Here is a 23,595-nt window from a genome sequence, read left to right on the forward strand (position 1 = left end):
GATGTTATCCGATTTCCGTTCTTTTGCTATGCTTTTCGTTCTTCTGTCAATAGGCAACTTTTCCGCACTAAACGTTTCGAAAAAAAAATATTTTTTTCGACCCACCCTACTGCTGATTGCTCTGCGGATTGTTTGCTGATAGGGTCCTACGTACGTTTATGAATGGGTCATCCTGTACAAGCTCAAATTTCACGTTAGTAGACACCATAAATGCAATATTTGTAGTAAACATCATACTTCTTTATCATGGTGAAATATTAAGTCATGAGTTCATGACATATGTAATAAAATTAGTTGCAAAGCGGTATCTCAAATCAGCTCCATATGATGATGGCAGGCAGCAACGATACTAGCAATTACAGAGAAAACAAAGAGCTACCCATGTGTCCATACAGGAGATGAAAGTTACGAACCTAATCAAGGGCGTACTGAACATACAAACACAATACAAAAACCTATTGTTTAAATACCGCGTGCATACCTTACTGGGTACAAAGTATCCAAAATGAGTTGCTGCGAGTCGCCTTTGGAATTTTTGTTTACATGGGAAATTCCAAAGGCGACTCTCATTTTTGATCGACTTAGTGACAAGTTCAGGGGTTACATTTTCTCAAAATCATCCAAATTGAAGAAAACTTATTGACCACCTTCTTGTCTATGTATTTTTTTAATTTTATCAGCTTTTTCGTATGGGATGTTCTTTCTATAACATGCATGTGTGTATCCTAACAACAATGACAATAACGATAAGCAAATACTTCATATTTTATTACGAACAACAATCACCAAACGTTACATTTTTTTGTTGGATTCATCGGTGAACCTAATGAACATTTAAAATCCCTGGAAAAGTTTATTGAGTTTCTAAAAGCTTCATTGACTTTGTACTCTGCAAAATTTTGTAAATTGTTGTCACCACATTTTTGGCACCACAGTTGCGCAGCCGAAATCCAGAACAATTGCTCTTGATTGTAAGTTAAACCAGCAAGCGGTGCTTCTGTAGCATTCCTCTTTGTCCATTTCATGTACGCCAAATATGACTGTTTTAGCCCACCAGTAAGACCCAACATTTCAACTTGAGATCGTAACTAAAATACACTAGCGATTATCTCAATTACTTATACAGGGTGGTCCATTAGAAATATCTCAGGAACGGTTTGGAATTTTTATTCGGGAGAATCAATCAAAAGGAATCATTTAAAAAAATTTTGGCCGCTTTCCGGTCGTATCAGAACGATACCGGAACATTCTTATTTTAAATGGCACTATCTTTTCTGATGGTATTTTTGAATTACTCATAAAAAGTCAGTATGATTTTGTTAATAGGATGCTATGTGTAACTGACATGGTTTCGAAGTTTTCACAGTTGCAGAGGTTCAGTAAACACCACCCTGTATGCTTTATACTTACTTCGATTGAATTGAAAAGCATACTAGCTACACACTCCTCTTTTTCCAGAAATACTGCTTCAATTTTAGTCCCCCACCAATTATTTACATTCCCATGCTTATCGTATTGCCTCCCAAATCCGGTTGTAATTTCACTCCCGATCAAGGAGCCAACAGTGGCGTAGTTCAGATAACGAGGCCGACTGGCGTTGAAAAATATTCCCTGAAGAATATGTCCAGGAATATCTACTGAAAGTATTACTGAATCTGTACGTTATGTATTTTATACTTACGTAGCTTATTTCCTGTTTGCGAGTAGATCAGGTCCATTTTGTTTAATACGGTATGGTCCATCCAGTCTACTGTACCAACCAAATGGCGTAAACAGCTGTAGTGCATGTGTTGCAAAACTGAATTAACGGACATCATTGCTTTTAAGTAATTTTCGGAACTTATCTCCAGCTGCGAAGCAATAACAAAATAACCAAAATGACAGTTATTGGGGAAGTAGTACTTTATCGTAATAATTAGCGATTAGTGTGTCATCTAGTGTGAGTAACCCGATGTGAAATGAAAATGCGTTTAACTTATCAATGGCAGTTTGCCTTGTAATCTCATCAAGCCATTCATTTTCATTTAACATAGCGCGAAATTCCTCTTGAACAGCAAATGCGATTTCTCTAACTTGCTCATAGTCCTGATTTTTGAAGTACTTACCTTCATGCATTGCGAGCAATGGTAAACCTACACTGAAAACTAGAACTGATACTTTTGCAATTGCTAGTTCAGATTTACCTTCCTTGCACAACATCTATACATTTTTTCCAAGTTGGTTGACCCTCCACAAATTCCTCGTTTTCCATTACCAGCATACCCAAGTCTCTGCTAAGGAGTGAAATTAAAGACACTAAAACTCTTACAATGATATAATTCGCTTGAATTCTGAAAGAAGAAGCTGTGGCAATTTTCCTATAGCCGCCTTGTGCTATTACTCGTTTGGGGTGTTCTCCAATAACTTTTCCAAATCGCCCAAATACTGGGGAACACGTACAACAATTGGTTCTTTATAGCTAAATGTTACATCGGGCAAACTAACGATGTTCGTTACATACTCCATCCAATCAGTCTTTGGAAACCGATATTGCAACTCTCTAAGCGTCATTTGGTTATAAAAGGGGGATCTGTTCATCGTAGGATGGTAGCTAACGTAAATCTATAGGTTTTTAAGTATCGAGTATGATGCACTACGCTTACATTGGTCAGTCTTGCCGCAAAGTCTAGAACCTCTTTCAGTTCAACCAAGCTCTTTGTTGTGTTCACGCCAAAGTTTCTTATAATTTTCGATAAGTGCTTTAGGACCGAGCTTTGCAATGTAGAATTAGTAGCGAAATTAGGTTGGGTTGGTTCAATCTGAAACGGAATGAGACAGATAAATGTGCAATTAAGTATCACACTCACCGTGAGAATGTGGTATGATGAATTTCTTTCGTCCACAGATACCTTGAGGGTAATAAAATGGTCGTGGTTAAGGCCCACGCGTTTGAGATTGTATACAAGATTGCTCCAGTGAAAATTGGTGGCATTCCATCGGCTTCCAATAAGTAAGGGACAGCTGCCCACGCTGTTGATAATATCTATGGCCGTTTTTATACCTTCTCTCTCAATGGCTGTAGTATTCATGCAAAGATTGTACAACTTCTGCAACTGATGGTAAGGTTTTGGAGCACCTAGCGAAAGCGGGCTTTCTATTATTATTTTAAGTTGTTCTTGTATTCGCTGGTGAAGCAATGCGTGGTTGTCTAGGCAGACTTTATCATTTTGCAGGTAACTTTCCCGTAAGTAATTTCCGCACGAGAATTTGTAAAAATTGTCGCATGGGCTTTGGGTTGCATCGATGGTTTGTAGTATCATCGCAGCGGAGTGTACGCAACTTGGGCTTAAACACTCATTACTTGTACAAAATAAACCTTGCTAAACCAACGAAGACATTGACTTACCTTGAGTTCTTGTCGCGCAAAACGATTAGGATTCCCATAGCTAGTGAGACAGCGACAGTCAATAGTGTCCAGCTTATGTAAGTTAAACGTTTTTCCAGGGTGCTGGGCCTATTGAAAGAATATAAGATCAAATATAATTTTTTGTTTTTTTCCAATAAGAGCCCAAGTTCTAAAACTAGTAGTTCCAGATTTGCAGAGGAAATCTGGAAAAATGATTATAATAGGCTGGAATATGGAGTAAGCAATTCTTGATAACTGGGTCTGTCTTGGAATAATGATCAGAGGGCTCATCGGTTAGGAGTTAATCTTTGATTAAACCAAAACAGTGTCTTACAGAACTGTTTATAACGATAACCTCCACTCAGTACGACTGGGAGGATAATACTAGTATTACCTACTGAATCGAATCGTATCATAATTGACGCGAAAAGTACGCAGGGTGCTGGCTGTGAAAGGTACGGAAGCAACGGACAGAGGTACCGAAACCATGTTCCAAACCGAGGTATGTGCAATTTCAGGACAAAACCATTCCCAAAGTCTTTCTTGAAATCCCAAACGGAGATTGGGTCCATCTTGCACAAGTAACTGCACAACATGGGACTGACTGACAACTAGTTAGTTTGTTTAAGTCTCCTTTCACAAGTGCTGATGATCGGTCGACCAATTATCATTCGAATTTAAATTGTTTTCACAAAACATCAGCACTGATCATCGGTCCTTTGTGAAACAGGTTTAAAAACCCCTATTCATCCCCGAACAATTTGATATATATGATGTATATGTTAAGAAAAATAGCGTAAACCTCCAAATGATATGTCTCTGTGCTCACTGTCCGTCCGTCGATCCACAGCCATAAATCCTAGTTTAATGAAAAATCTTTTAATTTAAACAATGCAGAAAATTGTATTGGAGATTCGACATGTGTTTTATTTTTGTTGGTTCTACATTGGACGAGGGAGTTAAGATTTTCTATTTATTATATATAACAAGATAATGATACAATAACGTAATTAAGGCATATATTTCACAGCATTGATATATCAAATTATTCTGAATTAATGTTGTCCTATGTATACCAAAGTTTAAGTTAATTTTATGTCAGATGTTATAAGTTTGTATTGATTTATTAAAACGAGATTTGTTTTTATACCGAAGTAGCATATTTCTAAAGTGTCTAACTATCAATATAATTAATTCTTTCTTCAATCAAGCACAAGCAAGCAGCAACAGAACGCTAAATAAACAAGATCAATGTTACCGACATCAGAGGTTTAGTGAAATCTGAAACGGAGTCTAAATATTGCAATCCACATTCTACTCACCATTTTTTTGCATTACGTTCACTGCCGTTCAGCATCATATATTTTATGCAGCCTATTTATGTTATTATATATTACTTTAGCAAAAACTGCAAGACCGTGTCAAATTGTACGAATACTTCTCGGAGTTTTACACGACATAATTTAATAATAGTTATGGTATAATTTATTTAAGCATGTAAATGGTTGTCAAGGTTTTGCCTTTAAATGAACGGAATGCACAAAAGTGTTTTATGTAACAAAGCATTTAGTTGTTTATTTACCAAACACTACACTTGTTTTGTGGATTCATGAAACTGTTTGGTGCGCAATTAAAATCGTTTGAAAATTGTTCAGAGTTACTAAAAGATCCAATAACTCTGAATCTCGGTGGAGAATGCACGTCGAAGTAGACAAGTTCACTAATAAGTTCCAGTCGAGCTTTGAAACACCACAATTGAGCAGCTGATATCCAAAACATTTGATATGGAGTGTAGTCAAGCCCAGGCAACTTGAGTTCATGTCCATTTCGCTTAACCCAATTTCTATATGCCAAGTAGGCTTCCTTTATTCCTCCGTTATCGGCTATATTTTCACCAAGCGTGTTCTGCCCATTTACCTTTAGGCAACAACAATAAACCAGCAAGGAAACTCCACGACACAATACTTACATACGTCTCCACATTTGGCTCAACGTAGTTGTTATATTGCTCTGTAAAACACTGAGATTTGCTTCTAAAAGCTACCGCAGTGTCTGCGCTCCACCACTCATTTAGATTTCCTTGCTTGTCGAACTGTTTTCCCTGATCGTCGAAACCGTGAGTGATTTCATGGCCGGCGACAAAACCTAAAGTTCCATAATTCATATAATTTGGACGTTCACTGTCAAAAAACACATCTTGCAAAATCGCCGACGGGAAGTCTAAAAAATCAAATGGTATTCCTTAAAATCCTCTCTACCCGTCCACCCTCTACCAATACTATTTTCTTCTAACGTGTAAAATGCGTTCACTTCCGTTGTGAAACTGGAATGTTCAATCCAATCTGGTTTATCCACAATCCTGCGCAGTTTTTCGTATTCGCGATTTTCATTAAAAAGAGACACATTCATTATCGCTTTTATCAAACTGTTAGAGCTCATATCTAACTAAAATACAGCGCTATAAATCGCAAGGGCATGTGAAATGGTTCTTCAAACGTACTCTCGCGTAATACTCTTCAATTAATTTATCGTCGAGTAACTGATGGGGGTACCCAACTGTCGCCGATATCACCGCTGCCTTTTCTAGTGCATGTCTTCTGGTATTGCCGTCAAGCCAATCGACGAGTTTCAGCATCGTCGTAAACTGATCCTTAACATTCTGTATAATTTGATCGGCGCTCTTCATGGACTCATTTTTAAAATATTTCTTAACATACAGCGCCGATAAAGGCAAAGGCAAGCTAAAATCCAATGTAAAACGAATAGTACTCTTGAAACTTTACCTTTTAGAGATAATGTCTAGACACAATTTCCATCGGGGCTTCCTATAGAGAACGCCAGTTAATACCTGATTATACCGTTCTTGTACGCGTAGCACTTCTTCTGTTAACAATGGCACCATGCTCAATACTGTATTAGTTATTATGTAATTGGCCTGAACTCTGGAAAGTATCCATTAAATATAGGCACAGTTGAAAGAACTCATTCACCTTTTTGGAGTACGTCGAAGTAAACCACTCAAAGTTTCAAAATATCCTAGATCGCTAAGAACAACTACTTCGTCGCCCCTAATTTGGGTTGTGGGAATATTTACAATCCCTTCTATACAGCGTAGCCAATCAATTGTTGGTATTTTGCGGTGTAATTCGGCAATGGTAATAGGGTTATATAGCAATGTATGATTTTTGCGCCTTTCTTGTGGTACATACATCTATCAGTGATTTTAAGCATTTCAATCAAACATCGCTGCTACTCACCAGAGCAAGTTTTTGTGCAAATCTGATAAATTCGCGTGCTTCAGATTCAATTTTAATTTTATTAGCACCAAAGATTTCTGCTATACTGACCACGTAATTAAAATAATCGTTAGAGGATGAGAACTTTGCAGAGACCAGGTGCTCGTCTAGCTTTGGCAAAATTTGATCCAACTATAAATAATAACAATGTATTCTTAACTATATGTTGACTTACATACAACTAAAACACGTTGGGATGAATTTTTTCTATCTGGTTCAATTCCAAAGTTAAAGAAATAGTTATACTCCAGCCCATTCCTTCGAAGCTCATGTATCAATTGTATCCAATCAAAATTTCTTTCATTCCAAGAATTCCCCTCAAGAAGAGGCCAACCGCCCAATCCCCTAAGTATATGCTTAGCGAAATTCAAACCATCTCTCTGCACGTTAATGGTATTCATACATAAGTTGTACAGCTGTCCTAGAGATCGATATGGTTTTGACCTGTTTAGTAAATTAGCGTCTTGAAGTAACGTTCTGAGTTGGCTCTGAACCGTTTTTTGAATTGTGTTAAAAACACTGACTTCTGTTTCATCGTCGGGTAGTATCTCTTTTCGATAGTTGCCACAGGCAAATTCGTAAAAGTCATCACACGGATTTACAGACAGGTTTAAAAACGCCAGCGTCTTTGATGCAGCTGTTATGCAACCACGTGTCAAACATGTGCTTCTGTTCAAAATTCCAAAATGATAATGATAATACGGTGCTATGGTACTTACTGTTTGGTATATACCACGACGACAGCAATTAGAAAAGCACCCAAGCAGAAAGACGCTAGAAACAGAAGCGTACACAGCCACTTTAAATGAATATGTACCTTCTCCTTCCCTTTAAAGGTTCTAAAATGAAGCTCGAAAATGAAGTCAAAATTGACACAACTTACATTTTATGTATACGCTCCACAACCATTTTCAAAATATGGAACTTTTACAAGCACATCAGTTTAAGACTAACAAAAAACAGCGATTGTTTTACTTTTATATAATTTATTCTATTACAATGACATAAATTATTACAAAAAACCTCAGTATTAGATATGCCATATGATTTTGTGTATAATACAATCGTAAGTTGCATAATAAAAAAAATTATTCTTCTTTTCGATAAGTAATATCTGAAAAACATATTCGCAGATTTCGCAATCCATGCAATCGTCGGAGACGTTGGAATTGGCAACCGTATATCGCCATATGTACAAAAAAACAAATTTCTTATTTAATCGGATCACTTGCTCCACTCGTTTGCAAGCTCGCTCGTGTCACAAACGTCACACTTCTCAATAATAAGTCTAGTTTTCATACATGCGATTATCGCAATTTTGTAGTCAACTTTTTGCAAATATTCGAATTTCGTATCAAAAAAATTCGCGTCTATGAAATACTCGTCAGCTTTATAAGACGAATAACAACGGAGAAAACCATCTCGTGCGTTTGCAAACCCCGAGGTACGGAACCTACGATATTTTCCACCCTCGCGTTACAGTAGATTGAATCCCTCTCCTTTTTGTACTTGCGAATTGCACCAAAACTCTTCTTTCGAATTATCGACCATTACTTTACTTTTCTATTAATATGTTCGATAGATATTAAGAATTCGACGTTGAAGTACAATGTAAAATTAATTGATACACATGGATATATTTTGCAACGAATATAGAACATTTAGACAAATAATACATTTCTCAACAAAATAACAACAACTTGCAAATATCTTTTAAAGGTGTAGGTTTGCATCTCACCAAAAGTCACACTTTTGTGGAGGATTCATTGGTGAATGTTTGGGACATTTGAAATCCCTAGCAAATTCTCGAAGATTTGTCAAGGTACCAATAACTCTGTATCTTGGTGGTGAATGTACGTCAAATACATTACCCGGATAGTTATCTTGCAGCTTTTGACACCACGTCTGAGCAAATGATATCCAAAATTGCTGGTTTCGAGTGTAGTTTAATCCAGGAAGTTTATTTTCGGGCTCGTTACTCTCCCTCCAAGTTTTGTATGCAAGATGCGCAATTTGCAATCCTATATTGTCCGCAATATTCTCACCTAGAGTATGTTTACCGTCGACCTGCAATAATAATAGTGCGATTTCCGATTTACGTACGAATTTCCACTCACTTTTCTGTGTAATCCTGGAAATGTGTAATTTGAATATTGTTTTTCTATACATTTTGCTTTCCGTACAAAGTTCTGCAGTGATTCTTTACTCCACCAATTTGCAAGATTTCCATTTTTGTCATATTTGGAGCCCTTATGGTCAAATCCATGCATCATTTCGTGACCAATTATCATGCCAACTTTCGCATAATTTATGTAGGAAGGTCTATTTGTACCAAAGATCGGTTCATTCAATATCGCAACTGATATATCTATATTCGTAGAAGTTTAAACATGTAATTGCTATACAGGGTGTTCATTTGAAAACTTCCCACCACGGATTTATTGAAAACCACTAACTAAAGTGTCTCGGCTTTTTTCCTTTACTCAGTGGTTTTCGATAAATCCGTGGTGGGAAGTTTTCACCGCGTATAATGAAACAATAACGTATGAGAAAAAGTTTGCCCTGACATGTATATCTGATTTTTCAAGTATATTTCGTAAACCGCAAGATATATTTCAGAATACATTAAATTGTACTTCAGATTAGTTTATTGGACTTGAAAAGGTGTTAATGTAATTCAGAATCGTGAATTGAATTTGAGAAATCATCATAATATAAAGTTATGATTATTATTATATTTTATGAATTACATTTTACACTTTCCGAAATTGAAATTATGGTTATGGTTTCTGAATGATAACTAACATTTTCTGAAATCCAATTGACTACTCTAAATTACAATTAATTTAATGTTTCCTGAAATTAAATTGACTAATCTGAATTACAATTAATATTTTCTGAAATTCAGTTTACTAATCTAAAACCATATTTAACACTTACTGAAATCCATTGGACTAATTTGAATTACATGTGAATGTTTCTGAAAAAGGGTGTAGTAATGTCAATGTGATTGATAAGTTATTTATAACGACCTTGGCCTGTGAAGTTCCATAACGTTTGTAAACAATCAGGCCTGTGATGTATCATTAAAGGCGCGTATACATCTGAGCATTGGGTCGAATGAGCAAGGCGAGCGCGAATGAGCATTTGGAAAGGGGGCTGAGTACACATCTGAATGGGACACGCGAGCGAGACACATGAGCTTCGCTCAATGAATGCTCGTAGTGCGCGTTTCAATATGGTATGTCCTTTCCGTTCCCTGTCGATGTCCACACTGAGCACGTATGAGCGTGTTCGCCGCAAGCGCTCGCTTTAATCTACCGACAAAATTTGGATCGGGTCGAGCGTGCTCGGCGCACGTTGCTCAGTCGTCCACATTTGAATGCTCATTCGCGCTCGCCTTGCTCATTCGGACCCAATGCTCAGATGTATACGCGCCTTAACGTTAAACTTAACGTGCAGGTTATCTGTTAAAAACGTCATTTTGCCTATACTAAATTTCTGACACATCACAGGGCTGAATGTTTCTACCCCAACGGGAAACGACAACAATACATTTTCACTTGGCATTTTCTTTTCTAAATTTGAAATTGGGTTCTTTTTGAAGGAATTATGATAACACTGAACGTAATTCGGCCGATATACAAATAACGGACGGTGGAAAAATACAAAGAAAAATGTTGTAGGGCCATTTGTTGAAAATTGCGTAAAGGGTAAATTGCATCATTATTTGCAAAATATCTGCCCTCGAAATTAACCTGGGATACTTAGGAGCGCCGCTACGGAGTGTTCGTGGTCTCTGAGTTATGGCGGTATGGGGGTGCCATGAGGTACAGTTGGGGTGAAAAATGTACCACACCGTAAAATTGCTCGGAAATCGTTACTCAGAAGTATACTGTACCGCGACGCCCTAAGTGTCCCCGGGCAATTTTTAGGGTTATATCTGGACTTGGGGTATATCTGAACACTGCGTCGAAAATAGCATTTCGTTACGGACTGTTTCCAACTGAATTTTTTTCCATATTTCCCTCGTCTCCCATAGTTACAAACCTATACAATTTTGTGACGGCATATAGTATGCATTAATAACTGTGGTATCGGCGTGTGTAATCCATTTAGTTTCTTCTTTTGATTGGAACAGTTTGTTAAAAGTTTTGTTGCTGTTAAAGATTGTGATAGACATAATTGATTTGAGATAGCTACTGGTATCGATCTTTAACTGAAATTTAAATTACAGAGTGATTGCTTGGGTATTACAAACCACCTCTTTGTAATAAGCATCCAATACACCGGGTTCTTCTAAGGGAGGTGGATATCCAACATAAGATGCCATAGATAGCGCCTTTTCAACTGCATTCTTTTTAGTTTCTGCATCTAACCATTTTGAAGCTTCAATAAGTTTTAGAAGTTCAGTGCGTATGTTTACAATTAGTGCCTCTACAGCATTTTTTGTGCCATTGCTAAAATATTTTTTCGCGTACAAAGAGTACAATGGCAAGTTTAGACTGAAACGAAATTATGTTAAGTTGCATATAGTATTTTACATTATTAGCCAGTCAACTTCTCCTATCGCCAGTAAAAACTATTACCTGGCGTATAATGTACAATATTTTATTTGTTACTCATTTTTAAACAATAGTAAACGTAAATAATTACTTCTTAAATTGATCTTGAAGAAATGTCTAAAATATCATGTTATCCATGTAACAGAGACTTCGCATTAATTCTGGCCAATGAAATTACTAGATTACTAACTTGTAAAATTTTTACAGGTCAGCTGTCAGTTTTACAGGTCAGCTGTCAGTTTTACAAGTCAGTAGCGTTTAAACATGACGTTTACCCGTTTGCGTTTTGTCTTGTTAATCAACGTTTACAACTGAGTAACAAATAAAAATATTTATATCCTATACTACACTATACATATACTGCCCTACTTTACCTTTTATGCATATCTTGAAAACACTCATACCAGCGGGGCGGATTTCTCGCATTTGATATTCTTTGCCCTATGTACCTTAAATGGTCATCCGCATAATGGAACATCCAGATCACCGTTTCAAAAAACAAATAGTTCGCTTGTACCCTGAAAAAAAAAGGCTATGATTTGTACTGTGAAAAGTGAATCCAACCTTTTATTGGTTTCATTAAGCAAGTTCAGCAACTGTTTTAAGGTCGGAGGAAAAGCAATAAGGGGTGATTTCTGTAGAATTTCTTCTTGTGACCTTTTAAATAGGTTCTTAAAGAAAGAAAGCCAATGTTCCCCTTGCAGTATATTGTTTACGTTGATCATATCTTCTATTACCATCTCTCTATTGTTGGGTGATTTGAATATCTAAGATTAACTTTTATAAACATGTTTAACTGATTATTAATTATTTAATTTTGGTTTATATTTGGATTAAGGAGAGAGTCAACACATGTTTTTAAAATCAAATGTAAAATTCATAAAACATACGTTGAGTGAAAGAATCGAGCACTTGGCGCTTTAAGTTAATACACACCGTAGACAAGTTATTCATAAATAGCACAACGCTCTGTATATCTTCAGCTGCCTTCGATTCTTCAAGGTCAAACAATTTTACAATATCATATAAATATGTATCATTTTTGATTGAAGATGATATACCCGACGTCTTTAACTGAAAGCAAGCCTACGTAAACTTTCAATATATCTTATCTTACCTGTATTATATTTTGTAAGGTATTATTATCATCTAGATAATGTTCAACATTTACGGAAAAGAAATGCGAATACGGAAGTCCAAAATCTTTCAATTTCAGTATCATATCCGCCCAATGGAAACTGTTAATATCCCACTTGCTTCCCTTCATCATAGGCCATCCACCTATTCGTGCCAGTATTTCTTCGATGACTTTCACTCCCTCTTTCTGGGTTTCGTTATGGCACAGGTTACACATCGTCTTCAAGAGTTGATAGGGCCTTGTAAGATTTTGTGGTAGAGGCTCAATAATCAGACTTTTTAGTTGTTGGTTTACAATGTTTGTCATTTTAGAAAATATATTCACTTCCAAGTGCGGTGGATCTACAATGGTTTTTTTTATAAATCCACCACAAGCGAAATCGTAAAAGTTCGTGCAAGGTTCAACTGAAGTATCCATGTACTTCAAAGCATAATGGGCAGATTTTATACATCCCTGGGTTAAACATATCGGTCTAAAAAGATGTAATACTGCTCGTAGGTATATATTGATAAACAAATCCCCGGTACTTACTTAGGAGATCTTTTAATAAGAAGGGCTATAATAACTATTGCCAAAATGACACATAATATCCACAGTAACTTTACGACGGCACTTACGACGTCTTCTTTGTTGCGTTTAAAAGTTTTCTTTAACTTCCACTTGGTTTGGCTTCTGTAAAAAATTATGTAACATGAGATTTGACATAGGTAATAATATTAATAAGCAGTTGAGAAACTAGAAAGTAAGTGGTTAACAAAGCAATCTTCGATATTAAAGGGGTTAAGGGTTAATAAGTTAACAATAGATTTATTATCTTAATAACTTTAAACTAAATGTATGAATGGTGGCATTTATAATAAAGAAACATAAAAATTCGTTTGGGGTGAAAGTATCAAAGGCGGGTGTTTAATTTTAAGTTAGTCTTGATTGTAGTAGGTAAAATTATATATATATATATATAAAATTAAAATAATTAAAATATTTGTATTTGGATTTTAAGTAAATATACTTAGCTACTTACACAGTTTCGCCAAGTCTCCCGATAATCGCAGGAATAGTGTCGTCGTGAATAAAATTTTCGGAATCCCTTACGCCAGTAAATCGATTGTACGTTTCTTCAAATAACGTTCTATCCCCTATGGTGCTCGTGATTATCGCTACCGTTGCTTTCGGAAATGCTAGTTGCATGAGGGTTTCATATGATATGCGCTAATTAGCAAAACGTACCGTGAATGAATGATCAATTAAGGCTCTTTTCCTTACTTACTTTCTTTTTTCTTCTGAATAGGTAGTCCATTTTTACATTTACCTTGCAGGTAGAAGCGGTAATGAATCAAACACGTATCTCTTACAACAATCGATACGGCGCCCTTGTTTATACATATAATTGTTGACTTACCGTTCCACAGAGATTTAAAAACGAACATTTGTTTGCTGCAAAACACTATAAATAATTTCGTTGGTGAAATCTATGTTAGAATAATAAATTTGATTCTTATTGCAAGAGCAGTGTGTGAATACAGGTTAAGCTGAAACATATACGACTAGGTTTATAATATGACCTAGACCTAAACGCGTCAATGTACATTTTTAATCCATAACACCTTAACTCGATATTCATGCATCTCCTAAACAGTTTAATCACTAACGGTTTAATGAAGCTGTTCAATTCCACAGAGAATCATTAATTCAAGATGCAGTGACAAAACACATCTACACTTTTCTTTAGCAGTTTTCCTAGACTTGGGCAAGGCGTTTGATCTACTATCGAAGTAAAAAGTGTAGTTACCTCACTTTAAAATTTATTTTAAAAAAACTAATGGGCCGATTTTTATGAAACTTTGAATTGTATGAATTCGACAAGAATCAAAGTGCAACTGACTGACATTCCATTCTCTACAAGAAATGCGTCGATATGGCCGGCAATGCAGCGGATGTAGATGGCCCTTTTGCATAGTCACATAGATCCATAAATTGTGACATTAGGGTGACTGATAGGAATATAAGAATGAGCTTTTGCTTGAAACCAACTAATTCTTAAATCTTCATAGACTGCTGGAGGTGGATTAGTTATACAAACGCGTTGAAAAAACAGCTTTTTTATTTATACACCTGTTACAAAGATAATGTTGTGTGCTAATAAATACAAATTCACTATCATAATTAATTGGACGCGCTTGTCGCGCTATATAATTACAGTGTAGATATGCTGGAAATAATCTATACAATTCTACACGTGAGAATTACATTCACCAAAATTGACATTTTTTTGACGGATTCATTGGCGAATTTAATGGGCAGTTAAAATCTTGGGCAAATTCTTTAAGGTTAGACACGGATCCAATGACGCGATACCTCCCAGGTGAATGCGTATCCAATAAATTACCATAGTAATCTTTTTGTAATTTTTCACACCATAACTGTGCGAAAGAAATCCAAAATAATTGACTTTGAGTGTAATTTAATCCTGGAAGCCCACTTTGAGAACCATTCTCGGTTTCCAATCGTTTATAAGATAAGTGAGATATCTCCAAGCCAATATTATCTGCTATGTTTTCACCGAGTGTAAGCCATCCATCCAACTAATACGAAAAAAATGTGTACACGTGTAAATTAGCAAATGTCTTACCTTTTTGGTCAACTTTGGAAAAGTATAATTCTGGTATTGTTCGACAAGGCATTTCGATTTCTCCTCAAAAATATTCTTCGACTTTTCCGTCCACCAGTTTACTATATTCCCGTTTTGATCAAACGTCCTACCCATATCATCGAATGCGTGCATCATTTCATGTCCAATTATCATACCGATTTGTCCGTAATTCATGTACGAAGGCCTATTGTTGCCGAAAAATAATTTTTGCAGAATTGCAGCAGTAATATCTACCAAAATGTGAAATGAGCTGCGATCGGCGATGAAAGTGTTACAAACCTATTGTATTTTCGTTTAGTTTATAGTACGCATTTACGTCTGTTATTTTCTTATGGAACTGCCATATAGTCGTACTGGCAGAGTTGAAAAGAGCGTCAAATTGTTTACGTGTATTAAACACATTAATTTTCATAATTGATTTTAGGTAGCTAGTGGTGTCGATGCTTAGCTAAAATTTGTTATTAAGAGTTGTAGAATTAATGTGCTCTAAATACGACCTTTTCGTAATATTTTTCTAATGCTGTCGAATCTCCCAATTCAGAGGGATATCCTACGTATGATCGCATGGCGTTTGCTTTCTCAAGAGCTTTGATTTTAGTGGATTCGTCTACCCATTTGGACGCCTGAATTTGATTTAAAAGTGTAGTACGTATATTTGTCACCAGTTTTTCTACTTCTTCTTTAGTTTTGTTCTCCAAATGCTTTTTAACATATAAGGAGTATAATGGTAAATCGATACTAAAATGTATAATTCTCTATTAAACAATGCAAATGAAAAATTAAAGTGAATATTGTCGAGGAATATGTACGGTTTTGGTCAGAAGATGTCTCTCGATTATCTCATAATTAATATACAAGATCTCCTGTGAGTTTTGAGCTTTTTGTCAAAATCAGGAAAGTCCCTAAGATAAAATTGAACTAAATCACGGAGGAACTGACAGTACTTTTTCTACGGTTTAGGTATCTGACGAAGGACATTACTTATGACCACGACTGTACTTTGGTGCATTTCGTAGGATAAGTAGTGAGGTTGTTTCCTAAGCATGGAATTGCCGAAAGGCCGTAAAACAAACCAGACTCCGCCCTATAAGAATTGAACTTGAATACACTCTAAATGAACTATTTTTTATATACATTTGTATTTACATACCTTGTATATACGTCCTCAATACATTGATACCAACGCGGCCCACGCGAAACAGAAGAAGCTGATATTCTTTCTCCGATATACCTTAGATTGTCTTCAGCATAGTGAAACATCCATAGTATTGTTTCAAAGAATACATAATTAGCTTGTGCTCTAAAAAAAGATAAATTCTGCAACTACTTTACCTTGTTGTACCCAACCTCTTTGGTGCCGTGTTGATTAGCGAAACAATTCGTAATAATTTATACTGCGTAATAATCGTTAAGTGTTGAATCCCTTGCTGTCGATTAAGTATGGATTTCATTAGGTCCAACCAATTTATACCTTTAATAATATGTTCTAATCCTGTAACAGTAGTTTTTACTTCTTCATTGCCGTTAGGATCTTTAACTATCTGCAAACAGCACAAACCGCATTACACATTATTGATTTATTCCGATGCAAATCCATAACTATTTTAGCAACAGTAAAGAGGCGAAATGTTTTAAATTACTGAACTAATTCAAATTTTATGATTGTAATAACGAAGTTATAGTTCAATGGGACTTAATGGATGGTACTCAAAAGGTAAAATATTGTGATTATATTCGACCTCATCTCGTAAATAAGCATATTATATGGTAACAATACGCCACAATTTTAATACCCGCAAGCGCTTTAGGAAAAGGAAGCCGCCACCCTCTTCCAATGTTCAAATGAGGATTTTTCAACACATCATCAAAACGATTTACCGAGTCGGCCGCATACAGTGCTTTCTCTGAGGAGGTAACTAAAAGCCAAGTTTAATGTTCCCGAATAAACCTCGCGATAAGAAGTTATTGTTCTCTATTGTAGATATCGTATTTCCTTTCGATGCCTTAAATACTTAACGAGATTCTGGAATTTAGTACGCAAATAAAATTCAGACTTGTCGCAACGTCTTTAAACATCTACATGTTGTTTACTTACGGAACTAGACTAGGTCGAATATAATCATGCGATCAAACGAATTTTGTGATGTTCAATCTTATTATATGACGACCACAACCTCTAGAACCTATATGGGTTGCAAGTTGCAACAAGAAACTGAAGCTGACATTGTATACAGTGCGGAGCTGGCCACGGAAGGGGAAATGGGAGCTTTAAAATTGTGACGTATTCCACAGGACTTATTTACTTCGACAAGGTCTTCATATAATCAAGATCGAACATTTGATCTTATGATTATTATTAAAAACGTTCAAATAAAAAAGAATTGTATCCGCTACTTATGGGTAGATGGCGAGTGAGGAGTTAAGGACGGGGACTGACATACCGATTGTAATAAAGTTTTAAATTCAAATACACTGTCGATGTCTCTTTGTGATGCGACTAAATCCAGATTAAACAACATAACTATGTCGTGTAACCGCTCTTTTAACTTTATTGCAAACTTGATGTTGTCAATCGTCATCTAGAAACAAACCTTTAGCAGTTCTCTATCAAAAGATGCCACTTACAAATATACAATAGTGAGAATTATTCATAGCTTCTACTCTCATATCAAATAAGTATGAATACGGAAGCCCTACTTTGCTTAATTTGATCAACATTTCGGTCCAATCGAAAGTATTACTGTCCCACGCGGTGCCTTCTAGTAAAGGCCATCTTCCCAATTTCCCAATCAGTTCCATAATAGTTTTTAGACCATCCTTTTCTGTATCGTTATGGTAACAAAGGTTGCACACGTCCTTTAGCAGCTGATACGGTCTTGAAAGGTTTGGAGGCAGCGGCTCTTCGATTATAGACTTTAATTGGGAGGCTACGATAGTTTGGATATATTGAATTGGAGTTTCTTTTAATTTGTAGGCCTTCACGACCGTGTTTTTTAGGAAATTTCCACAAGCAAAGTCATAAAAGTTGGTGCAAGGGTCTACAGATGAATCCATGTGCTTCAATAAATAGTAGGCCGACTCTATACATTTAGAAGTAACGCATGTATCTCTAAAACAAAAGCTTATATTGTAAACTCCAAATGACGAAGTACCGATTTGATAAAGCAAATCATATGAATTGTAATGTTTCACGACCAATATAAAGTGCATACTCACGGAGGTCGTTTGGTTAGAATCGCTATAATTACTATAGCTTGAATGAGGAATATCAATGCGAAAATTAAGAGAACGATGTGCAGCCCACTAAAATTTCTTTTTGCTAAGGTCTTTGATTTTAACCACGCGAGGTTTCTGCAAGCAAAGAGATAAATATATTATTACTAATGAGTGACTACTGATTAATTTCATTAGTTAGTAGTTTTTATCGGTGAAAATCAGAAATAATAAAGATATACACACAGTGCATGCGGTTTTTTTGAGAAAAGTGGATTAATAACCACCAATAAGGGTTTTACACCCTTATCAAACTACAGTCTTTAGAAGACATTTACTAGCTTGCGCAGGGAAGAATTGCAAACAATCGGCAAGCTGGAGTGCGGGACGAATCCGCAGACACCCCACACGAAAGGGACGTCACTTTTTGACCAGAAAAACAACACGTGTGTGCAAGTTCAGGTTTCAGTCATGCATGCTTTATATTATGCACCTCAACTTAGTTAATTTGAAACTGTTGTCGCTTAACGAACATTCATGCGTGTTTTACATTATGCACCCCAATTTAGTTAATTTGACAGCGCTAAAGATACGAATCGATTGCGAATCTTCGAAAAGGGCGTACCTACGTTCCAGGTATAATACGCATGCCTTGTTTTTATTTCATCAGAGATGAGACAGAACTTTCTTGTGCTCAATGTAACATGCGTAGTTTAATAAATACATTATTCTGTTTATAATTGGTTATGTTATGATGGATATAAAGTCTAACAACCAACGTGTGACCGCCACACCTGACACCTGTCCACGTGCACAGGGTTACCATATGTATATTGGCAGGGCACAATCACCCGTAATAATCTTATCATCCTCCAGCCAAAGGCACGGTAGCCCACCACGGTTGCACCGATAACAGGGAAAGTACTGAACGGGGGGAAGTACAGGGCCCGGAAAACGGACCAAGCACTCAGCCGAAATAACAGTCAAAATCTCCAAAAAAGTACATTTTCGACTAGAAAACTTATTTCGAATGATACTGGTTTATTAAGTGAGCCTCGCGTTAATTCACAGCGGCAGGTTTTCTTTGCAAAAAATTCACAGATTTCGCAATCCTTGCAACCATCCGAGGCATTGGAAATAACCGTACAATGCCATATGTAAAACATAAATAACCCTTATTCATACGGCAAACTTTCCAAATAATAAGCGTCGTAACATGCGTGTAATACCATCACGGGCGATGTGCGATAAATTTAGATTCGAATTAGCAAAACCCTTACGCACTGTTAAGTAAGTACCGTGCCGACAGTATCCGCGACTTCCTGAATCTACCGATTGCAGTCGAGTACGGGACAATCATCACTTGATGCGACACCAATTGTCTGCTAGGACTTCGTCCCAAATTTCCGAGTATAGCGGAACTCAGTTTTAGCCGGAACGAGGAAGAGGGGTGTTCAGCACAAAAAGGATAGGGCACCTCTGAAAGGAAAAAATCGGGAATTAAAAGAGTTATTTTTAAAGCCCTTTAGATCCCTTCGTAATGTAGGCCAACCTGTAGATCAATGGGGATCAATCCTAATCTACCTTTAAAACGGCAAATATTGTAAGTGTTGAAACCATTCAAAAAGACCGAGTATCATAAGGTTGGAGTAGTACCCTGGAGTGTGGAAACAGTGCAGGCTGATATCCCCAAGACCAAGGATACGTTGGAAAAATCTCTGAAAAGATAATTAACAATAGGCCGGCTATCAGACAATATGACTTTCGATGAGGGAAGTCAACAGTAGATGCGACCTGCACAACATAAAGGAAAAAGCGAATGGGGAAACGCGCAGGACAAGCAGGGTGTGCCTGATGGCATCACTCGATGCCAGGAATGCCTTTAATACCGTGGCGCACCAGAGAAGATGGAAGAGATGGACGTATCTCCTAAACATCACAAGAAGTTATCTCACTGGACTGATGGCGGAGGTACCTTATACGGAGGAACCCTCAAACTCAAAACCAGAGGACTCATGCTCAGAGATTTGTCTCAAAGCCAGAATACTCACTTTCATCGTGATTACAAAATTTTTTCTTAAATAATAACCGTTGCAATGCGAGTAGAAGAACGATCAGTACCAATATGGAAATGCGACAGTATTTTTTTGTCGATCTTTAAGATATTATTTCCATCTATTATGTTAAAAGCGTTAATTTTAAAAAATAGATTATTTCCATCTATTATGTTAAATGCGTTAATTTTAAAAAATAGAATCCGTGATTTTCAGTAAATGCATTGACTATGGCAATTTTTTGAACTCAGCTCGCATTCGGCCCATTTAGTAGATTTATTAAACGGTAGAGCAAAGCGATGCAAGTCCGTGAACACGATAACTGCCAAACGCTTGAACCGATTCGGTTCAAACTGTGCACAGTTGACCTACATGCCCCATCTAACAAGCCTATTGAAAATGGGTCAAACCCAATGACCTGGTAGCATCAAACCGAGGTGCTGCTCTGCCGCTTTCTTAGATCCGCTTTAGGGGTTTATTCTATTTAAAAATGTGCACAGACGTAGGTAATACGACATGCTGTCGAAGCCGCGGCCTCAAATAATAAGTATTTCTTAAAGTAAAACGTGTAATCTTTAATTTATTTGCTAAAAAGTGTTAATCAAAACACACAAACAGAATGCGTTGTGCGAATTCAATCTCGGCTTACACTGACTCGCCAAAGCGGCTAATTACTGTAGCAATAGTAACGTCGTTAATATTTTCGTCACCTGTTGCACGAATAAATTTATTGCGTGTCTCTTCTGACAATGTGTCGGTACCCAATGTATCTGTAATTATCGAAACCGTTGTGGTAGGAAGCACCACTTTAATGAGGGTCGAATACTGTTGTTTCTACGAGATCACATTTTTAATGAAAATCTGAAGAAATAAAAACGGCACTTACCTTTTTGTTAATGGGGAATAAATTTGTATATCTTTGTCTGACGTACATACTTGCAAGGGGGATTTTACTTATTTGTCTGTGCCGCCATTACTCCTTGACACAGTACAATCGATTATGTCACAGATTTATGTACGTGCGCTAGTCGTACAGAATTTATTATCATTTTTGTGAAGAGGGCTCATTATTTAATTACTGAAGCTTAGTAAGGTTAATTCTAGAAAAAAATTCTGGAAAAAAATTCTGGAAAAAAAGACTCAATTAGAGTCTTACGCTCGTTTCAGGCAGATTATTGGCATTAATTTAATTTGATTTTTCAAATCGTTCATTATGATCGCATATAGTTACAAAGCGCCCTGAAACATAACTTGCGATTGTAATCAATAATTGTTATTTAGTGGCAAACAGAGGTCATTGACAAAGACATTTAGATGTCCTAAGTATTCTGTATTATGGTGTAGGTATAGAATTATCCTTTAGTAAATTAATTTGTGGTCTGTGCTCTGTACTAACAATTCTAATCAACGAAATTTGACAAGTGGTTGCAAAAAATGACATAAGCATAACGATTTCCAGAGTGTTTGAAAACTTGCAGGGTGCTAGTGTAATTAACAATTAAGAAATAAAACACTTGCTACCATGCAAAGTTTGTATCTAATTGACGATGAATTAAGGAAACAAGGAATAGACGTAGCCAGTCTACAAGAAACCACACTATCAAGTGGCGTGGTTGCGACAAGGAATTACGACTGGCGGATACGGGGGTCGTGGGGGGAAGAAGAAGAGAACCAGCAGGGGTATGGCAATCAAGAAGGACGGAGGTATTGAGGTGGAGAAACTTGAAGAAAAAAGCGAGAGTATATTCATGGCCCAAATCAAGACGTACATAGCAAGACTAACAATCATAGGTTGCCACATGAAGAGGAAGAACTTAGTATAGGCAAAGTTATCAAGCGCGAGCATGACAACGGGACCGGCAGCGAGCTTAGGAACATGGTACACCTACATCGACTGAGGGCGGAAAACACATTCAGCAAGTTCAAAACGGTGCTGACAACATGGAGGAGGGGAAACTCTGAATCGTAGATTGACCACATAAGGACGAAATGAAAAGAAATAAGCATCACGAACACAGTAGGCGTATGGGCAAAAACAGTAGGATCGGACCACAAAATAGCAAGGGGGAAATTAAAGAGGCAAGAAGGGGGAAGGAAGACCATCTTGGAACAGGATCACCGGTACGCTCAACGCCCATGTCACCTAACAAGAAGCGAGCAATGGATAATCACAGCAGAACAACCGAGAGGTTTGGGCAAAACCCACACAAACCTTCAACAAAGGCAGAACTAAGGAAAGGGAAGGCTGAGAAAAACAGAGCCTTTGAGCAACACGAAATCAAGGAATTCGCCGAGTTCGCGGAAAACATCGCCAAGCTCAGACTCCGAATGGAGAGGAATGCGCAAATGTATAAGCCCATAAAACAGAAACAAATAATATATAACAATGACAGCGTGGGAGAAATTAAAACTAAAAGAGTTCACGCTGGAAGGACTTACTTAAAATTAAGCTACAATTCTGAAAAGGTCTTTCTAAAAGTCGACTTCAAAAACGTATTCAACCCAGTGGAGCGAGACGTTTTACTTCATGAAGTCAGAGAGAAGACTCCTCTTCCTCCTCTACAGCAATTCTATTCATCTCCTACTTTACTGTTCTAAGGAAATTATACTCTACTTTTTTGCGCCCAGCAAGGGGCCTATGGCGTTCAGTTTACCTATTCACTTACTATCTTACATCAAATTTCGCATTAGTAGATTCCATAAATGCCGTATTTGCAGTCAAATTTCGTGTTACCCCTTAGGGCCGGTTCTACAATGTGAGAATAAAACCAAGAATTGGTATACCAGGGATAAACTTATACTCGGTTAAATTTTTGAGTTGCGTACTACAGTCATCCGACCACCCTAGAATAGCTATACCTCGTATATCCGGGGAGTAGCTCATTTGTACGCATATTAGTTCAGTTTGTGCTGACATTTGTACTGATTACAAAATTTTTTGTGATTTGTGTATTGATTTCGCGGGACTTAGAAATGAAAGAAAGTGGCGAGGGTAAAAAAGGTGCAGTAATTTTACATCTGATGAAGTAGATGTGCTGGTTAGCTTGTTTGAAGAATTCAAGGGTATATATATAGGAAGTGTTATGAAGTTATTATGAAGAGAGGCGATTGCATCGGTCACCTGGGTCACAATGCCACAGGCAGAGGTTTTGCTAACAACTGCAAAATCTGCAACTGAAATGAGCATGTTGCCTGTTGCACGAAAACGTAAACTTAAGAGCTACTTTGTTTTGGGTGTTATCGCATGATTTCTGTCTGTGGTACTTTGAATCCTATCCTGAATCATTTCTAAAA

At 36.9% G+C, this 23,595-nt stretch overlaps 4 protein-coding genes across 9 annotated transcripts; all 4 read right to left on the bottom strand.

The window, feature by feature from the left end:
- Window positions 1-753: 753 nt before the first annotated feature.
- LOC116162130 (neprilysin-2-like) lies at window positions 754-4,839 on the bottom strand. 5 transcript variants are annotated; one of them, XM_031475667.1, is made up of 11 exons: window positions 4,708-4,839; window positions 3,386-3,493; window positions 2,847-3,339; window positions 2,643-2,798; window positions 2,381-2,601; window positions 2,184-2,330; window positions 2,106-2,137; window positions 1,903-2,045; window positions 1,682-1,850; window positions 1,411-1,637; window positions 754-1,088 (listed from the first exon to the last, which is right to left on the bottom strand). In XM_031475667.1, exons 1-11 carry the CDS (start codon window positions 4,743-4,745, stop codon window positions 783-785), a joined length of 2,040 nt encoding a protein of 679 aa, XP_031331527.1. In that variant the 5' UTR covers window positions 4,746-4,839; the 3' UTR covers window positions 754-782. The 5 variants fall into 5 exon arrangements, with proteins under 5 accessions (XP_031331527.1, XP_031331526.1, XP_031331525.1 ...); XM_031475666.1 differs by having other exon boundaries at window positions 1,903-2,137; window positions 2,847-3,324; XM_031475665.1 differs by having other exon boundaries at window positions 1,903-2,137; window positions 2,847-3,336.
- Window positions 4,840-4,898: 59 nt separating this feature from the next.
- On the bottom strand, window positions 4,899-7,590 carry LOC116162401 (neprilysin-2-like). Its single transcript, XM_031476016.1, has 10 exons — window positions 7,565-7,590; window positions 7,401-7,520; window positions 6,861-7,350; window positions 6,643-6,813; window positions 6,376-6,596; window positions 6,169-6,327; window positions 5,886-6,126; window positions 5,659-5,830; window positions 5,355-5,605; window positions 4,899-5,302 (listed from the first exon to the last, which is right to left on the bottom strand). Exons 1-10 carry the CDS (start codon window positions 7,588-7,590, stop codon window positions 4,964-4,966), a joined length of 2,190 nt encoding a protein of 729 aa, XP_031331876.1. The 3' UTR covers window positions 4,899-4,963.
- A 189-nt stretch (window positions 7,591-7,779) lies between these two features.
- Window positions 7,780-14,100, bottom strand: LOC116160899 (neprilysin-2-like). Of its 2 annotated transcripts, none has more exons than XM_031474042.1 (11): window positions 13,652-14,100; window positions 13,406-13,593; window positions 12,916-13,056; window positions 12,364-12,856; window positions 12,183-12,320; window positions 11,811-12,013; window positions 11,621-11,764; window positions 10,946-11,141; window positions 10,732-10,900; window positions 8,799-9,049; window positions 7,780-8,748 (listed from the first exon to the last, which is right to left on the bottom strand). In XM_031474042.1, the coding sequence occupies exons 1-11, from the start codon at window positions 13,679-13,681 to the stop codon at window positions 8,416-8,418; spliced, it is 2,286 nt and encodes a 761-aa protein (XP_031329902.1). In that variant the 5' UTR covers window positions 13,682-14,100; the 3' UTR covers window positions 7,780-8,415. The 2 variants fall into 2 exon arrangements, with proteins under 2 accessions (XP_031329902.1, XP_031329901.1); XM_031474041.1 differs by having other exon boundaries at window positions 10,946-11,186; window positions 13,652-14,099.
- A 533-nt stretch (window positions 14,101-14,633) lies between these two features.
- On the bottom strand, window positions 14,634-18,088 carry LOC116162402 (neprilysin-2-like). The gene is made up of 8 exons (XM_031476017.1): window positions 17,660-18,088; window positions 17,476-17,613; window positions 16,382-16,575; window positions 16,185-16,334; window positions 15,532-15,772; window positions 15,314-15,482; window positions 15,014-15,264; window positions 14,634-14,966 (listed from the first exon to the last, which is right to left on the bottom strand). Exons 1-8 carry the CDS (start codon window positions 18,086-18,088, stop codon window positions 14,634-14,636), a joined length of 1,905 nt encoding a protein of 634 aa, XP_031331877.1.
- Window positions 18,089-23,595: the final 5,507 nt, after the last annotated feature.

Source organism: Photinus pyralis, unplaced genomic scaffold (genome assembly GCF_008802855.1).
Source record: "Photinus pyralis isolate 1611_PpyrPB1 unplaced genomic scaffold, Ppyr1.3 Ppyr1.4_LG10, whole genome shotgun sequence".
In the NCBI taxonomy this organism is placed as follows: domain Eukaryota; kingdom Metazoa; phylum Arthropoda; class Insecta; order Coleoptera; family Lampyridae; genus Photinus; species Photinus pyralis.

Excerpts from the sequence above, each read along its gene's own strand:
- LOC116162130 (XM_031475663.1), bottom strand. The coding sequence starts at position 4,745 with ATGATGCTGAACGGCAGTGAACGTAATGCAAAAAAATG. Across the intron at positions 3,494-4,707 it reads GAACGTAATGCAAAAAAATG|GCCCAGCACCCTGGAAAAAC; the intron begins GTGAGTAGAATG and ends TTCTTTCAATAG. Across the intron at positions 2,138-2,183 it reads ATAGATGTTGTGCAAGGAAG|TGTAGGTTTACCATTGCTCG; the intron begins GTAAATCTGAAC and ends TCTAGTTTTCAG.
- LOC116162401 (XM_031476016.1), bottom strand. The coding sequence starts at position 7,590 with ATGGTTGTGGAGCGTATACATAAAAT. Across the intron at positions 7,351-7,400 it reads GTCGTGGTATATACCAAACA|AAGCACATGTTTGACACGTG; the intron begins GTAAGTACCATA and ends AATTTTGAACAG. Across the intron at positions 5,831-5,885 it reads TTGAAGAGTATTACGCGAGA|TTAGATATGAGCTCTAACAG; the intron begins GTACGTTTGAAG and ends GCTGTATTTTAG.
- LOC116160899 (XM_031474041.1), bottom strand. The coding sequence starts at position 13,681 with ATGGACTACCTATTCAGAAGAAAAAAGAAA. Across the intron at positions 11,765-11,810 it reads CTTAATGAAACCAATAAAAG|GGTACAAGCGAACTATTTGT; the intron begins GTTGGATTCACT and ends TTTTTTTTTCAG. Across the intron at positions 10,901-10,945 it reads TGGATGCTTATTACAAAGAG|TTAAAGATCGATACCAGTAG; the intron begins GTGGTTTGTAAT and ends TTTAAATTTCAG.
- LOC116162402 (XM_031476017.1), bottom strand. The coding sequence starts at position 18,088 with ATGGATTCATCTGTAGACCCTTGCACCAACTTTTATGACTTTGCTTGT. Across the intron at positions 16,335-16,381 it reads ATCAACACGGCACCAAAGAG|AGCACAAGCTAATTATGTAT; the intron begins GTTGGGTACAAC and ends ATCTTTTTTTAG. Across the intron at positions 15,265-15,313 it reads ACTAAACGAAAATACAATAG|ATATTACTGCTGCAATTCTG; the intron begins GTTTGTAACACT and ends ACATTTTGGTAG.